The following is a 19,314-nucleotide window of genomic DNA, read 5'->3' on the forward strand; positions in this document are numbered from 1 at the left end:
TCACACATGTGCTTATGAACATATGTACAAAAATATTCATTGTAATGTTTATAAAAGCTAAAAAATTAGTCTTTCCCAATGTCCATTAACAGGAATATGGTCAAGTAAATTATGATAATACACCTATAGTATGAAATATTGTATGCAACAGTTTAAAAAAAATACAGTAGTTCAGTATGTACTGTATGGAAATATATACATTTTTCCATCAGTGGAAAAGCAAGTCAGAACAATATGTATAGTGTGATTCCATATATGTAAAAATAAATAAATGAGACTAGATGTTCATATGCATAATAACATACATATGATTGATAGAAGGAAAAAAGTCTGGCGGAACACACACCAAACTTTTAACAGTGGTTATCTCCTTGGAAAAGGCCCAAGGCATACGATTGATAGAAAAGGTTAAAAGGAATTTAACTCTTTTCTCTATATAATCCAGTACCATCTGAATTATTTTTATGGAACATGATTCATGCATTACTTGAATGGTTCAATAAATAAATAATTGAAAACAATAAAATTTTTAAAGCAGGAAATGGTTCGGGCAGTCCAAGATTCCTGTAGTTGAGGTAAGTTTAGCTCTTTCACAAGAATCTTTAGCTCATAGTTGAAGAAACCAAAGAAGACTCCTCAGTTAACAAAGCCCCTGGGACCAGAGCTTCTTTGACAGAGCTGGTCTGGTAGTAGAGGAGAAGGTTCTGGTATTAGCCCCATCACCTGGCAGAGGAGGAGGTTCTACTCAGGTTCAGCGTGACCTCCACTTTCTGGCATAGGACACGTCAGAGCTGTCTCACCCCTCACTTGACGCAGGAAGAGAAAGAGAAAGAAAGAAATAATGGTCTCCAGAGAAAGTGGAGACAGGAAATCTGGTCCCACAAGGAGAGCTTTTATACCATCCTCACCCCAGTACTACCCAGTGCTGGTTACATCAGTTAACCTCCCATAGCAAAGTTTCAAAGCTATTAGGATGTACCTGTCTTAGAAGAAATACTGTATTTGTTCCAATATTCTCTGAAAGCAAGCAATTAAGTAGCTCCGTTGTTTCTTGTTTAAGAACCTTTATTTAAGAAAACCTTGAAGTAAAATTCTGACCTCTCAAAATCCATAAATTAAGGGCTGATTGTTTGCAAATTTGTTTGCAAATTATTGACATAGGGTTCCTTTAATTAAGAGTTTCTCTAATACATGTAAGCAGTTGTTTGCTGGAAGCAAAGAGATCTGAACCTAAATTGTTAGAAGTCACTCTGATCATTGAAAATCAATCAGTAATGAAGATGAATCATCTCTGAAAGTATAATCTGTCATTGGGCACATATAATTGAATTTACTAAAAAATTGATTCACATATAGATTTTGAGCTAATATTCTTTGCAGAAGCAAAACAGAATACATTTTACCAGATAATCGGAACAGGAACGCTTTCACTTGATTAGCTTTCCATAAATTACTGAAGAATACTGAAAATGTTTACATCATTTCTGTGAAGATTTATGATATATTCCTTTCAGCTTCAGTGGGGACCAGATTATCATCTTTTAGAGAACTACTCTACGTTAACTTTTATGTCTTGATTGGGAGATTATTTTTTTTCTTTTAGATGAAATTTTTTGATACTTTGTTATATTCATTTTTTTAATAAAGGATTATGTTTCTAGAGTGAGCAGAATTTCTAGAAAAGTGTATCTTCTCCTTACTAATTCCAAAAATGATATTATCCATCTTCCTAATGACCCAAAGTAATAGGTTTCTGAAATACTGTTCTTTTTTCCTTGTCTTATACAAGTAATGCATATTTGGTATAGAAAATTTAGAAAATATAGATTTAAAAAGAAGAAAATGAAAATTACCTATAATCCAATCCCTGGAAATAATCACTGTTAACATTTTGAGATGTATCCTTTTGGTCTTTTTTTTAAAAAACAGTATATGTTTTTCTTACAAAAATGATTTCATACAATTTAAACAAATTGTTACCTCCTATTTTTTTATTTAACAATATATCAAGAATATCTCTCCATAGTATTAAATATTCTTCTACATCATTTTAAATTATTACATGGTAATATCCATTCACTGGGTTGTTTTCCATTTTTCACTGTTACAAACAGGGAAGCAATGAACTTCTTTGTTGTTAAATCCTTTTTCACATCCATAAAATTGTGTCTTTAAAAGCGCATGGTCACATAGTTTAAGCTCCTCTCTTAACATTGAGGTAATTAAAGATAAAGAATGACTTCTATTGAAATCCACTAGAACTAAACTCCTTTGCTTTTGTTTCCCAAATTACTGTCTTGGGGATGGGGGAAGGAGAGAAAGCAAGTGTCTGATGAACACATGTACCGGGAAAAAATTTCATGTTAAACTTTTAGATAAAAAGAAACTTTTAGTATTCATTCCATGTGTATTTGTGCTTAAGAAATTTTGATAGCTAGCCATTGAAATTAAAGTGATTGTGTTGAAAGAATGTTATTATTAACTAAGATGCATTTGCTCTAATCACAAAGCAGCATCTCTTTATTGCTTTATGGTTGCCTCCTTCTTCTAAAAGAAAAGCATGCTCTTTGCTTGGCTGGATTGCTACTTAGCATTCTTGATCCTTGCATTGCTTATGGACAGCATTTTTGATTGACAGTTTCAGGGTGCAGAGGGATCATCGGCTAAATAAAATAACCCAAGTCTGGATTTAGAGCCACACTCCATCTTGGCCCCAGACCACATTAAATTAAATCATAAGCTTCTGGCAAATCTGCCTCTGGAAATGAAGAGACTCTCACATGACACATGACATGATATAAAAAGACACCGAACCACATGATACAGAAAATACTTAAGGAGAAATTCCAGCTGTGAATACCTGCTCTAAATCCCCACTAAGCTAATTAGTTATCAGGGTGGTAGATTAAGCAATTGTTCAGCATACCTTCATTGTAAAGAGGTGTGAAGTTAAATTCTGCCAAGAGAACAACAGAGGCCATGGCCACCTAGGGAAACTGCTGATAAAAGAACCAAGGATTGGGGAGGGGGATAGGGATAAAACAACAGAAGGTCTCCAAGTGAGACTAATTGTCATTTGTATGCATCTCACATGCTGAAGATGGACAGTTTCCTTGTTTTTTATCAGTTGGATTAAGACAGGGTTCTCTATCTTGGCACTGTTGACACTTCGGACCAGAATATTCTTTGTGATGGGGAGGTATCCTGTGCGTTGTAGGATATTTGGCAGCATCCCTTACCTCTACCCACTGGATGCCAGTAGTACCCTCTCTCCAGCTGTGACAAACAAATATCTCACCTAACACTCCACCACCACCACCAGTTAAAACCACTGGATTAAAAGATCCTTATCCTGAGATACTGAAAAACTGTGCAGACTCTGGCCAAAAAAGTCATAATCATGTCATGTGCTATTTTATTTATAGATAAGTGTGGGTGGAACTAGTGCCAGCCATCATCAAGCTGTTGGGCTAGACTTGAAGTTCAGTACAGACCTGTACTATCTGATACCATGTATTCCGTGTAAAAATATATCTCTGTGTGAGAATTCCACCACATTTCTTGGGTTACCAGAGAACATCGTTTCTCTGTCTTCCATGTCATGTTTCCCATAATAGCAGTGAAAGTGTCCTTTCTGTTGTTGAATGCATTAATTGAAAAATCTCTGAGTCTATTCTGAAAGGTATATGGAAGGTAAGTATTAAACCAAACAAACCCAAACCTCTCCCTAAGGGATCTCCTAACAAGGCTTTAGGAGATCTCGGGCTACGACACTGCCCATGTGCTAATACTGTCCACCTACTTAGCTCACTTTACAGAAACACCCCTAAACAATTTCCACTCTTCTCTGTTCTAAGGCTGTTTTAACTTAACTTCCTTGCACTCATTCCCCCTTTGGCTGGTTTAGCTAACTTTATGATTTACTCTTCATAAAGTTAGTGAATTCCCTGCTTTTTAAACCTCTTTGTGGCTTCTGCTAAGTTACCAACTTTCCCTAAAGTCTCCCCATTGAAAGTTTGCATTTAATAACGCAAGTTGCCAACGTCTTGACCTTCTTTCAGATATGACAATGGATGATGTTCGGGAATACGAGAAAAACATGCATGAACAAACCAACATAAAAGTTTGCAATCAGCATTCCTCCACTGTGGATGACATAGAGAGCCATGCCAAAACAAGTGTATGTAGAATTTTTAAAACATATTGCCCACCCTTTAGCAAATGCACACATAAACTGGTCTTTGAAATACTACAGGCATTCAATTCCAGCCTTCCTCAAAAATGTATCGTTGCTCAGAAGCTGTTGGTGAAGAACCTGAGCTGGGTCTAAATTGGGCAGTGTCACCTCTCACTCCCAGAAAGTGCGATTCTTTAAAGCCACTTGGCTTGGGGGTCATTTCGGTCATAAAACCAAGAACGTGGAGAGTGGAAACATTTTTCAGTACTAGTAAAACTGCCTGCACCATAAAAGAGCAGAGGGGTCCAAGTGGATGTCATATGTAAACTAGAACAACCCGTCCGTAACTTTTCAAAACATAGTTAACACTCAGTTATTCAAGGGAGGGCTTCTGGCTCATCTGCTGTTTTAGGTCTCTCTACAGTTGCTTTGAAATGCTTTCTATGACTGGTTATAGCTGTTTTACCCAATCCATCCCCTTTTACTTAGGTTACTTTCAAGATTGGGCTGCAATCTGTGTGTACACACTGCCTGAGCATTGAAGGGGGTTGTGAGCTGGGAATGTGCTGGGCTGCAGAGTGAATCTACCTGGGACTTAAGCCTCAGAGAGCCTCCAGGTTATTTAGTCAAACGCTGAAAATCAAGAGCCAACTAAGTGGTATATGCCAGCATCTTAAGTATAGTTATATCTCAATCATTCATGCTAATGAAGAGAAGAGGCAGTAGATACAGATAGTAAGGGAAAAAATGTAATCTCCGAATCATTTGTATTTGTCTTTGCCAGAGCTGTGAGCTCTCTTGGAGCCAGCATGAGCCCTCATGGCCATTAGCCCTGTCTCCTAGAATATTACAGATTAGGTTTTTTTTTTTAAGTAATAATTAGAAAATTGAGAGGTGACTAGAGTTGTAAATGAATGCTTTAGAATTGTGAAGACCTTTCAGTTGCACTTGGGAATTTTTTAATTAAGTTTGTAGAGCATGTCTTGGGAACGTTTACCACCCCTGCAAGGCTCATGTGCTGCTGTTTGGATGCAATGTGACTGCCCTTGGGGTTGAAATGGCCCTAACTCTTCCTCTGCATGCAGTGATTGGTTTTGCAGAAAGCTGCTCAGATAAGACCTAAATGCAATTTTCCTCTATGCACAGACCAATATGGTCCTCATTCCAATTCCAATACGACTCCCACCTTCCTGTCTCCCTGCTTAAAGTTAGAAATGCTCATTAAGGAAATTGCCCTGGAATTTGCATCACTTTCGATTACCTTTTCTTTTAGGAACATTAGACACCAGTTCCCCCCAGCCGCTCTTGGAAAGGGGTTAATGCCACATGTTCTGTGACTTCTAAGCACAGTGCTTTTCTTATTCTAAATTCTTACAGCTAAAGTTCTTGCAACTTATGGCTTAAGACTTCTTATTTGATTTTCTTTCAGTTTACTGTCATTACAACTATTGTAAATTCAATTTATTATGTAAAAGGTGATACCTAGAGCGGTTCTTCCCATGGGAAAGACCGACTATTTACTCTGGCTGCATGACGTCAGCGCAGGAGATGCCCACCTCCTCAGAGTTAGTGGTTATTTTGAATGCTTACAACATTTCCCTTATTCTCTGGAATTTCATGAAATTGGGGATCATTTATTTTTCTCCTCTTTCTCCTCTAGCATAATGAAAAACAGTTCAAATCAAGAGGTTGATATCCATCACAAATGGAAACCACATGGGTGTTAAATAAAATTTAAATCATCAACCTGAGCAAATTAGATTGATATGCAAAATTAACATCCATGAACACAGCTCTAAGGAAATAATGGTCTCCCTTTCAATTGAGCAGTTTCAAAGCCTTGAAGGAAGAGAACTTCTGGGAGCAGAAAATCAAACATTCTGTACTTTGGATGATTTCTGCCCCCTGCTGGATGTTTGGAGTAGAGCAATAAGCCACTAGTTTTAAAGTCTAAATTTTCAGATGGTATACTCCTATTCGCTGAAATTTTTCCGTATTTATTTTTAAATAAATACCCTCTTTTTTAAAAAGCCTTAATCTCATTTCTTAGCTTATTCAATATTCTTAGTAATAAAAAAAAACTGGTAAGTTTTCAGTTACAGCTTTTCTTGAGAGATTCTGAATTTTGTTATATCTACACAGTTGTAATTTGTTACTTCATTTGTAAAAACTTTCCCCTGTCAGAAAATTTTAATTATTGTTCCCAGAAAAAGCTCTTAAGGATTTTGTTTCATGAAAAATTGTTCTGGTTTGCTCATATGGTATGAGACTTAATGTTTAATAGAGTGTTATGAATATTATTTACATGGCTAATATTTCCAAAGTGGCTGTATTGTTTCATGCCAGTATATTCATGCATTATCATCTTGTGAAGATTCAACTACTAAAGTACATGGCAGAGAACAAGAAAGAATGCAAAATGGGCTTATTCTATATTCTTTTTCTTTTAGATTTTCTTAAGAAATGGTTTTATTTGCTGAGCTTTTGTTGTTATCATTGTCTTATTTGTTTTTTAAGTTGATCAGTTAAAACACAGGTCTCGGTCAGGACAGATAGTAGCCACAGCCTCCTCGTGCACCCTCAGAATGCAAGAAGTATAGTTATTGATTTGAAATATAGCGTGTTGTAGAATTCTGATGACTTACCTATTTACCCTACAAAGGTATTCTTGTACTTCTGTGATCTAAAGTGGACAATAATATGTATCATTTCAGGGCCATTGGTTGCTTTAATTACCTTTCCTTTATGGAAGAGATGACCAGATCTATTATCTCCATGTACCAAATATACCCACAACAACACGCACACACACACTTTCCTGGGGGTGGTTGTGTAACTCTCCTGTGATTCCTTATTCAGAATACTTAAAATTCTCTTTGCTTTGGAAAGTCTTGGATGGATATTCATAAAGGAATATTATTTTCGGGGTTTTGCCTTAGCAAAAAGAAAAAATGCAGATTTAGCCTTTGAATAATTTGGGTTTATTATCTGAAGAAGCCCTTTGATGATGGCATTCCTATATTTCCTTTTAAAAGCAGACTTGGTGATGAATCCGTTTCCAGCTCTTGTCAATAGCTGCTCATTTTTCTTTCTTTTTTTTTTTTCCTTTTTTCTCTAAAAGACATGACATTGGATGAAGTCCGAGAATTTGAACGAGCCACTCAGGAAGCCACCAACAAGAAAATTGGCATTTTCCCACCTGCAATTTCTATCTCAAGCATCCCCCTTCTACCTTCTTCAGTCCGCAGTGCCCCTTCTAGCGCTCCGTCCACACCTCTGTCCACAGACGCACCAGAATTTCTGTCAGTTCCTAAAGATCGGCCCCGGAAAAAGTCTGCCCCAGAAACTCTCACACTTCCAGACCCTGAGAAAAAAGCCACCCTGAATTTACCTGGCATGCACTCTTCAGATAAGCCATGTTGGCCCAAATCAGAGTAACTTAATATGAATATTTCATGGGGTTTTATATTTTCATTTTGGGTTGTTTTGTTGTTTTTTTTAAAAATAATCTTCTGATATAGAAAAAGACTGCTTTGTCACTCAAACATGTTCCTTCAATCTCTGAGTGTGCATGTGGTTAAGTGATTTCACATATAATATGAATCCCTAAGTATTCCACACAGCGTATTAGATGTAAGAGGTTACGACTTGAAAAGGGACAGAAGGAATTTTCCATAGCAACAGCTATAAGCCAGAGAGTAAGCCTTGCAATTGGGCATTTAATGAGGTCAACGTGGACTTCAAGGGTAAGCAAATGAAAACACTGCACCAATTTGTTACAAGATGTGGTAAAATAGTGGAAGTCAATTTCCTCCCATCAAACCTGAAATTCTCAAAAACACTCTCAGGCATCACATACCTAATGGTTAAATATTTTGAACTGCTGATCACCAATACTTGAATACCAACAGTTACTGAGATTCCTAGTTTGGTTAGTTTGACTCAGGATTTGGGGCCTAATTGACTCTTTAAATTTTTGAAAATTTTAATTATCAACCTATACAGGCTCCAAGTGCAATTAATGATAACATATTTATACCTTTCACAGAATTTAATAGAGATTCCACTTGTTTCTGTCTTTTAATAACTTTCCCTTCTGTGCCCTCGTGGCCTCAGAAATCTTTTAAGAATTGCATGGATGAATGTGATCATAACTGACTGATTTTGGAATGCTTTAGCTTAAGAACCAAGAGGCCCAGGTGAGGCAAACATCTTTTTTCTCTACAGGGACCAACAAACCTTGACTTGTCAGCTTCCATCATCCATTAAGATTCTCAGAATTTGCAACTAATTGTATAGAATTCATTGACTATTTGCCCATTCAAAGAAGTTCAAGGGTAGAGTGCAGTAACTGGGCTTTAACACTGTCAGGAAGTCTGGTGTGCGAATTCTAAAAAGAGAACTGTCTCCCATTGTTTTACTCTTAGTAACATCCTCCATACTTCCCTGGAATGGACTGGCCATCACTGAATCTTAGAAAGGAGTGTCACTGTCTTATTCCTTACCTGAAATCCAAATATTATTGGGAATGTCACAGAAGTCACATAAACGCTGCCATGAGGGAAGACAGAATGAGTGGAATCGATGACTCCTATTTGTAGAGTAAAAAGGAGGAGTGATAAGGGCTGCTGCACTGTCTAGTTTCTTTTCCGCAAGTAGTGGTGACGCAGGATTAGAATCCAGGTTAACAGGAGGCAAGATCATTCACCAAAGTGGCAGAAAGAGAATTCTTCAGTCTAAAGAAGAAAATCTGCCACTTTCGCACCTCACTGCCTTTAAACACAGAAGGAAGGGCAAGCAGAATCTCAGCATTTACTTTTGTCCTCCAAGGCAGGAAGAGAAAAAGGTAAGTTAGCACTCGGAGGCCCGTGCCTCAGCTGGCCTTCCTCACCATAACCTCCAACCTCGGGAAAGGAAACTTCCCAAAACACAGATTCCAAAGGAAACAAAATCAACCAAGAAGCGTATCGTCCTCCCACAGCCTCTGGGCCAGTGAACCCTGCCTGCTTCTCTCTCAGTGCTCGGCACTCCACGTGGTGTCTTTTGGGTTAATTCTCTCTCCCATGGTGCAGGCGCTGGCCCCATGAGCCAGCACCAAAGTATTCTACGTCATTTGTCAGACTGCCAAGATCATTTCTTTATCGGTAGGTTGACATTTAGCTTAAAAAAATAATGAATAGATCCAGAACTCAAGAGGAAACCAGTTGCAAGAGTGATAACATCGTAGTAAGACACCCTCTTTGCATGGTATGGTAGCATGATTTTTGCTTGTGGGAAAACTTAATCTTTTATCAAACTCCTTGGACTTCTAAATGGCTCCCTCTCTGCACAGTAATCCTAAATGAGAATGTTTGGTTTTGACAGGATCATTTTAGAAAGCAAAAATTCTACTCTCAGAAGATACTAAGATACGGTATTTATTTATTTGCTTATCATTTGCAAGCTGAAATCAGGATGGGGGATCATTATTTTCACATAGAATGAATTTATTTTTTGCAATTTGTTAACACATCTGGCACCTCGTTTTTCCATTAATGCCCTTGCTATTTTCTCTCTTTTTTTTATAAAGTAGCTTCTGCTTTCAAGGTCATCAATTCTGTCTGCTTTAGAAATCTGTGATTTCCTTTGTGAGTTTTATTTCCTTTATAGCCAGTATAAACCACAGACATCAGTTGCAAAGCCTCCTATGATAGTGTGATTCCTAGCCAACAAATGTGTGTGATCTTAAGTATATTCAGTTTTCCTGTCTACATGTGGTTCATGTGCATTAAAAGCGGGATGGGGTGGGGTGGGGAACAGATATTCCTTTAGCTGCTTCGACTATTTAATCCAATCCCATTATGAGGCATAAATGACTTCAATATTTTATATATCTTGTTTTCAAGTGTCATTTCACATTCTCCATTTATGGATAAAAGCCTGCGATGAACATGTATATAGAACGTTAATAATTCTTATAAGGATGGAAATTAAATGGCTGCATGATGGAAATTTAGAAGAAAACAAAAAGGAGAAACTTGAGTTCACAAAGCATGTTTGGGGAAAAATAGAATCCTTAACTCAGTGCCTCTGTCTGCAACGTGGAAACCTTCAACTTTGTTCACCAAAATTGTATTATACCTGTATATATATTATATATAAATATAGTATAGTGAACCAGACATCACCAGTTTCAAATCTCTGGTAGTCAAATTAAAATAAATAATCTATAGGATAACACATATGTATGTTCACCCTATCTTCATCTCTGATACTAGTGGAGACCATCAAAATAACCATAAATTTCATTACTTCGGATGGATTTCAAATACAAAATGCCCCTTGCTTCCCACTGGCTGTTAAGTGCAAGCATTCTTGCTTTGGCTGTGCTTTCCTGAGATATGAAGACCTCAGTGTTTCCATCTGATAAGCTTTGTCAGAGATCAGATCTGAAGATCATTTCATTTTTCTTCTTTGGGGCTATAATAAGACAAAGCAAAAGAAAAGCAAGACAACCAAGGAGGCTGTGACACTTTTCAGTTATCACAATTCTAACTAAATAAGTGGTTTCATTGGCAAACTAATTTACAAATTCTTCTACTTTAATTTATTTGGTTGTGAAAATAAATCTCTAAGCAGCCCATTTGTGGATATATAACTCAGACACTTGATGCTTAAAAACACAACAATATCCCCAAAAGTAATTACATGGTTTTCTTTCGAGACACTGTAATAAACAATTAGTGACCTAAGAGAATATATTCTGACACTCGGGAAATCATTTCTCCTTGAAAGTTTCAAGGCTAATGTATGTATATGTATTTTTTTATTCTTCTTTGCTTAGCATCTTTTTACGGCTCAGAGACAACAAGGTAATATGTCACTGGCTGGCTTAGATCAATAGGAATTTTGCTGGAGAATGGCCAGAGTATAATTTACTCTGCATATAATGTGGTTTCAGATAACCCAGTAGAGAGGAATTGTCTAAATAGTTTTGGTTCTTTTCTGGCCATCTGATTCAGTAGGCTAGGTGACAAACTGAGACATAGTTCTTGAAATTTAAAAAAAAAAAAATCTGTCCAGTGACTGAAATTTGATCGTAAAATAAACTATCTTAAACTATTCATTCTTGCTGAAACTGAAATGTTACACAAAAGTACAGTGTTGGCATGCTGAAGCAAAACATATTGGGTTCTTCTGTGCTGTACCTGCAAAACAACCTGTTTGCATTTAAAGTATAAGTGTTTAAGCTTTTTAGGAATTAGTGCAATAAGAGAATGTGAACATGTCGAGAACTTTTCAGATGCCATTAATAAATGTAATTTTGTCGTTAAGTTAACAAATGCTTTAGGATATGCCTCTCAGTGTTTTTGCTTTGAATTGAAAGCATGTCTACTGAATTGCAAGGCTCCCTTCAGTTTCCATGTATCACCAAGAAGAGGTTCTTTGAGTTGATGTTATACTGATGCCAGTTCTATGTGTAGCTTCAAGTGTAATTTTTAGAGTTTACATTTTGAGCTGGGATCTTGATTGCTTAGATGAATCAATATACCACTGCCACTGCTGAAGGACCAAGTTTTGGAATGCACAGTGTTATAGACTACAAAGCAAAGCAAACAAAAGTTGATCCTCCCACATGCCATCCTTCTGTGTCTATTTGTGGCTGTTTTGTGTTTTTTTCCCAGTTATTTATTATTATTAATAACTTACTTTTTCTTACATTCTGTTGTAAATAAAGTACAAAGCAATCTTTCCAAGTGTAGCTTCCTCTCTCTTTCTCAGCTACTCTGCAAGGGAAGGTCAGCAAAAATGAACTTGTGGGGAAGAAGGAAGAATGAAAAGCCAGCATCCTCGACTTAGACCCAGTACAAGAGGACCTGTGAGCAAGGAAACCCAGACATCTCATGGGCATATAGTGCCATCAGAGCCAGGGCTCTCAGTAGGAAAAGCTTGGGTTCCACGTCTTAATTTTCCAGCCCAAAAATACCCAAGGTGAATCTCTAACCCAGTGGGATACATGCTCATACACTCACCCATCTATCTAAATGGGCACATGGGTCCTCCCTCATCTAATGTGAGGCTACAGCCTGACCAAGAAAAATCATCCCGAGAGTCTACAGGAGCATCACCCCCGTGGACCACCAGACTGCACTGCAGGGCAGGCCAGACTTTAAGGTGAAATCACTCTGCTGTGGCTTCATCTCAAGTAGCTCCTGTTGTTCACAAAAGGGTCTTTGGGGGATTGGGTAGATGAGGACAGAAATGTTTTGTTGCCCCTTGTTCATTGCTCACCTAGGAACTGAAGCAGAAACACACTGGATGTCGCCTCTTCAATCCTAAAACTAACGTCAACATCCCTATCGTGTTCTAACCTCTGACTGCATCAGGCCACAACATGCTATCACAATGCACTGTGACTAGGTTCTCTACACTGAAAATTTTCACGAAATGATACAACATCAGTCCGATTAATTAAAACATGCTTGCTTTTGTCACTCCAACTCCACCATTACCACCCCCACCCTGCCTTGTAATTCTCTATTAAAAACACACAAACTTCACACACATAGTTCTTGGCTGACTTGCAGCCAGCAAACTTGGGTACACTCAGACTGGGTGCTTACTCCTGGGCCTGAACTATAGATTGCTAAATATTTGGAGGCCTTATGTTAAATAAATAGATGTTTGTAGTACTCCCAATTTCCCAGTGTAGATTTTAATCAAGGCATTATCTCGTTGGAGCATTAATCGTAGATTTCTGAATACTCACATTCTTTTCTAAAATTTTGTTTCCTTCATAACACTCCGCTTAGGGTTTCTTGCCTCCAGTCTCCAACTGCATCTTGTCCTCTCCATTCAGGATAAATCATTTGTCCTTTCTCCAAGCTCCGTTCTCAAACATCCCTAAATGAAAATGTTGAAAATGTTGCTCGCAAATCTGAAGCTTTGATAACTTTGGAACAAAACTCAACCTATATGTGCATGTGCATTCGTGTGTGTGTGTGTTTATAATTCAGTGCTGTTCATCCAGGCAAGTACTGCTTTCGTGTTTGTTACATTGTATTTCTCTGCTTAATTATTGGCTCTCTGACACCCCATGTTCCCATAAATTCTCCTCTTTCTAGTAGGAAATCACATTCAAATCCAAACATTTAACTACTTCCCCTGTTCCTAAGAAAGCTGGAAACAGGCTGGTACTTTGCCTCAATGCTCCCAGCATTGAGTGCTTGAGCTAATGCATAGCCAAAGAAACTGGGCTTGGTCACACGTCCTGAATCCAGCCATTCAGTGCAGCATCATTACTAAGCTGAATTAACCTCCTATAATTTAAGGGATACTGATGTTAAACTAAGTCCCAACTGTCTGCACCACAAGGCAGTCACAAAAGACCTGGGATCATCACTTCCTCTCCTTTAACTTGTAGAAGGGCAATTTGACCCCTCCATCACTTAAGGGTGTCACTCTGCTAAATATGGACAATTGTGATTTTTTTAGAAATTTCATTCTAAAGTAACTTTTTTGCTCCCAAGGGAGTCTACATACAAGACATGCAAGGTGCTAGGAGTTTACTGCCCATTCCCAAACCTTGAGAATCATTTTGTGGTCTTAAGCACAAAGGTGATTATGTTCAGAGCGTCCCAAAGAAAGTTTTTTGCTCCATGTGTACAGTATGCAGTTAAAGTCTACGACACAAACAACCCTATTTAAAAATGAGCAAAGCATTGCTGCAAAGTAGAGGCTAAACCTGCTTATAATTGTCCCTAAGAGTCTCCCCCTGAGTACCTCTTTGTTGCTCAGATGTGGCCCTCTCTAGCTAACCCAACTTGGCAGGTGACGTGCCCTCCCCGCTACGTGGGATCTGACTCCCAGGAGTATAAATCTCCCTGGCAATGCAGGATATGACTCCCAAGGATGAACCTGGACTCGACGTCGTGGGATTAAGAACATCTTCTTGACCAAAAGGGGGATGTGAAATGAAACAAAATAAAGTTTCAGTGGCTGAGAGATTCCAAGTGGAGTCGAGAGGTCACTCTGGTGGGCATTCTTACGCACTATATAGATAACCTGTTTTAGGTTTCAATGTTTTGGAATAGCTAGAAGTAAATACCTGAAACTGTCAAACTCCAACCCAGTAGCCTTGACTCTTGAAGATGATTGTATAACAATGTAGCTTACAAGGAGTGACAGTGTGATTGTGAAAGCCTTGTGGATCACACTCCCTTTATCCAGCATATGGATGGAAGAATAGAAAAATGGGGACAAAAACTAAATGAAAAATAGGGTGGGAGGGGGAGGATGATTTGGGTGTTCTTTTTTACTTTTATTTTTTATTCTTATTTTTACGTTTTCTGGTATAAGGAAAATGTTCAAAAAATAGATTGGGGTGATGAATGCACAACTATATGATGGAACTGTGAACAGTTGGTTGTATACCATGGATGATTGTATGATATGTGAATATATCTCAGTAAAACTGAATTTTTTAAAAAAGTGAGCAAAGAACTTGAATAGACATTTCTCCAAAGAAGATATACAAGGGCCAAGAAGCACATTAAAAATGCTCAATAACATTAGCTATGAAACAAATGCAAATCAACAACAATGAGATACCACCTCACACCCATTAGAATGAATTTTATTTAAAAAAAAAAACATAAAAGGAACTCTCATACATTGTTGGTGGGAATGTAAAATGTACAGCTGCTGTGGAAAACAGTTTAGCAGTTCCTCAAAAAGATTCAGACCTAATATATGACCCAAATAATTGAAAGCAGGGACTCAAACAGATATTTGTATATTAATGTTGATAGCATATTTGTATATTAATGTCCAAAAGATGGAAGCAACCCAAGTGTCCATCAACAGATGAATGGATAAACAAAATGTGGTGTATACATACAGTGGAATATCATTCAGCCATAAAATGAAATGAAATTCTGATACGTGATACAACACGGATGAACCTTGAAAACATCGTGTTGAGGAAAATAAGCCAAACACAAAAGGACAAATCTTGTATAATTCCACTTATATGAAATAACTAAAATATACAAATTCACAGAGAGAAAGTAGAGTACAGGTTACTAGGGTGGGAATGGAGGGAAGGAGAATAGGGAGTTAATGCTTAATGGGTGCCGGGTTTCTGTTTGGGATGATGGAAATGTTTTGGTAATAGTGATGGTAGCACAATATCGTGAATATGATCAATTCCACTGAATTGTAGGCTTAGGAATGGTTGAGATGGGAAATTTTACGTTATCTATGTTACCACAATTTATAAAAGAGGCATTGAAAAGACAGTGACAATTAAAGACAGCACATGATCCTGGACTGGATCTAATTATGGAGGAAAAAAATTCCTGAATATGTCCAAAAGGACATAATTGGGACAACAGAAAAATTGGAATATGGACAATATGCTTATCAATATTAAATTTCTTGAACTTGATAGCCATACTCAAGGTGGTTATCTAAGTGAGTGTCCTTGTTCTCAGAAAGTATACATGGGAGTTAAGTGTTAGAAGAGCATGATGTATGCAATCTAATCTCAAATGTTTAGAAGGATGGATGGATGGATGGATGGATGGATGGATGGATTAGATATAAAGATGGATGGATGGATGGATGGATAGATAGATGGTAGACAGAATGATAGAACAACTGTGGCAAAATGCTAATAGTTGGTAAATCTGAGTATGTGGTAGGGAGTACATTGGAGTTCTATGTATTGTTTCTGTATTACTTTTGCAACTTTCCAGTAAGTTTGAAATTATTTCTAAATAAAAAGTTTTTTTTTAAAAAGTTCAAGTCAGGTCATCAGTACAAATGTGCATCTTACCTCTTGAGAGCACAACTTGAACATTTTGAAATATTTCTACAAGTTTGAATTTTCCCTCTATCATCTTAGAATTATTCTATTTCTTTGTATTTTGTTAAAATCTAACAAGAATCTGAATTTTATTTTCACCTTAAGTATTTTAGAATTTGCTCTTTCTTCCATGGTGGATAACTCACAGATGCTAACTTTCTACAAAATACTTGGAGGATTTTGAATGATTTTATAATAATTCATATACATCTTAATATATATATTCATTTGATACATAGCATATTTATCATTTTCATAGCTATACAATATTCCATTGGGTTGGAAATCCATAATTTACTTACACGTTCCTTTATTATTTGGCATTTAGGTTATTTTCTGGACTTTTTTGTTATATAGGGTGCTGCTAGGAACATCTTTGTAACATAACATGTGTCTTCAATTATTTATTTAGTCAAAGGATATGAATATTTTTATGATTTGGGGTATTAACTACCAATATTCCCTCTAAAGAAAATTGTACCAATTTACAGTTCCACTGACAATGTATGAGTGGGGACATATGTCTTTTTTAACAAGTAATTGCAGTTAGTAACTGCAGTTTTAAAAGTTTACTATTCTCAACTTGTTAATCACTAGCTTCTAATTTCCATATAAATCTTTCTTCAGTTTAATGTAATAATGGTCCAGTATCCTCTTTGGGGGCATTAATGTGATGGAGGGAGAGCCTAGACACAAGAAGCTCTCCCATTTGTTTAGATGGTCAGTGCCCAGCTTACCAAGTTGTAAAATCCTTTAGCTACTACACAAAAGCCTAACTTGAGCATAAGGAACTGCATTTAACTGAATAAACAAACATCAATTCCAAGCCATTTTGTTTTCATTTAACTGAATAAACAAACATCAATTCCAAGTCGTTTTGTATTCAGGCTTTCAGTGATAACAAACATTGAATACATCTTTAGTTAAGGATTTCCTGAAAACCATCATATAAGTGCCAACAAATTTTTGTGTTTTTTTTTAAACCAAGGGATACTCAGAGTAAAAACCCTAACTCATTGTTATTTTAGAATCAGGGTTTCCCTGATTCTCACAGAACCTTGCAGAGTCTTTCATGTATTGACAGATTCCAAGTCTGCTCCAAAAAAGGAAGATGTTAGTGCATGCATTATACTCTCTTGGATGATGGGGAAGAATCATTCCCGAGAAATAGAGTTCTCACCAAGGGAGCACTAAGGTCATTTCTCACACATAACCAGAACAAGATATAAAATTTACAATCTGACTGCAACCTTTTGTTTGTTTGGCTTTTTTAAATTAGTTATCTATTTTAAAATTTGTATTGTGGTAACATATACACAACACAGAATTTCCCATTCTAACCACTTTCATGTGTACAAGTCAGTGGTATTAGTTATATTCACAATGTTGTGATCCCATTTCAAACATCCAATACCAAAATGTCTCCATCATCCCAAACAGAACTCTGTACCCATTAAGCAGTAACTCCCATGTCTCCCCACCTTGGCCCCTGGTAACATGTAATCTTCTTTTTGTCCCTATGAATTGTTTTTAACTTTTTATTTTGAAATAATTATAGAGTCACAGGAAAAAAAGTATGAGGGGAGGTCCTGTGCACCTTTCACCCAGCCTGTCCCCATGGTAACAGCATCACCACTAGGAGATTAACCTTGGCATAACCCACAAAGCTTAGTCAGATGTCACCAGATGTCACCAGTTTTACAAACACTCAATTGTGTGTGCATGTGAGTTATGCTCTGAATGCGGTCCCCCAAAAAGACATGTTCAAATCCCAATCCCTAGTCCCAGTCCTGTGAATTTGACCCTATTTGGAAAAAGGATCTTTGAAGATGTTATTAGTTAAAATGAGGCCAAACTGATTAGGGTGGACCCCAATCCTGTATGACTGCTGCCAGAACCCTACAGACTTCTGAGGAAGCGTGGCCCTGCCGACACCTTGATTTCACACTCCTGGCCTCCAGAAATGGGAAAATAAATGTCTATTGTTTCAAGCCACCCAATTCATGGCCCTAGGAAACTAAGACTGTGTGTGTGTGTGTGTGTGTGTGTGTGTGTGTGTGTGTGTGTAGTTCTAGCAATTTTACCACCTATGTAGCTTCATGTAACTACCACCACATTCAAAATACAGAACTGTTCCATTACCACAGGGCTCCCTCTACCCCTTTATAGTCACACTCACCCTCTCGCCACCTCCACCCAAAAAACTTTACTATTAAAAACAAAGAATATTTCATTGAGGCAAACAGCCGTTATATAATTTTTTTTTTTTCTGCTATAACATAGTCATCACCATACTCAGCCATATTAAGTTTATTGTATGGGCAAGAAATCTAATAAGCCAATAAGTATAGATACTCTACTGTGTGTTGCATTAGAAAACAGGTCAGGCTGTGTGATGTTGGCCAAGGTGCTTCATATTTCTGAGCCTTCATTTCTTCAAGGGTAGCAGCACCAGCACCATTAGTAATGGAGCATGTATTAAATTTGAACTGCAACTATGTAAAAACAAAATTGTCCGTTGGGAGTGGGCGCTGCTAATGAAGAGTCACAAGAAAGAGAGACAGCAGGCAGGCAAATTGAAACAGAGCCTCCATGAGAAAGAGCAGGTAGCTCTTGAAAAAGACAGAGGGTGAACATTTTCCTTAGCGCTCCATCGTTACACAGAAGCTCCTTTTATTGTGAGTTAGCTTAAGTAGGTCTCTGTTCTTTTCAACCACAGGAGCTAACTAAAAGCAGTTGGGAAGTACTTCAAATGTCCTTTCTAGAAACAAGTTTGCCTGGGGACACAAATATGAGAATTGCAACTTTCTGATCCCTTTCCAGGATTCCAGCAAACATTAATAACATCTCAAGTAGAATGAATGATGTTTCAAGTGAACATAAGGTGAAATATGTTTCTGCTTAAAAAGAACTATGAAAATGAAGTCAGACCTGCCAAACCTGCTCCGTTTTCATGCATACAAATTGTAAAGTCCATATGCTTTACTCCTGTGATGAAAATCAAATGAGGGATCATTTTAAAAACAAAACAAAATAAACACCTGCCTAATTCAGATTATCTGGCAGGACAATATTGTGTTATATTCAGATTCTTTCAGACAACACGACCTATTATTGTTAGAATATAAAAATGTCCAAAGCTTCTCTTTTTTTCTGATATGCTAGGTCTAATTTACATCTAAATGAAAAAGCCTTTTGGCATGATAAGCCACCCTCCTCAACCTGATAAATGGCTTTTTGGAAGTTTAACTAGAAAGGCCAACATTTTAATTGAATTTGCTAAGCAGTA

The 19,314-nt window shown here is 37.3% G+C and overlaps 1 protein-coding gene across 8 annotated transcripts in view; it reads left to right on the plus strand.

Moving 5' to 3' along the window:
* The window catches only part of PITPNC1 (phosphatidylinositol transfer protein cytoplasmic 1), a 270,335-nt gene extending 262,684 nt beyond the window's left edge, over nucleotides 1–7,651 (plus strand). For 7 of the 8 annotated variants that reach the window (XM_037809087.1, XM_037809088.1, XM_037809086.1 and 4 more), the window contains one exon: nucleotides 7,299–7,651. In XM_037809087.1, coding sequence (XP_037665015.1) covers nucleotides 7,299–7,615 — 317 coding nt within the window. In that variant the 3' untranslated portion in view covers nucleotides 7,616–7,651. Of the gene's footprint in view, nucleotides 1–4,061; nucleotides 4,181–7,298 lie in introns of all 8 variants that reach the window. The other variant, XM_037809091.1, reaches the window with a different exon arrangement.
* The last annotated feature ends 11,663 nt before the right edge of the window (nucleotides 7,652–19,314 follow it).

Source organism: Choloepus didactylus, chromosome 18 (genome assembly GCF_015220235.1).
Source record: "Choloepus didactylus isolate mChoDid1 chromosome 18, mChoDid1.pri, whole genome shotgun sequence".
NCBI lineage: Eukaryota > Metazoa > Chordata > Mammalia > Pilosa > Megalonychidae > Choloepus > Choloepus didactylus.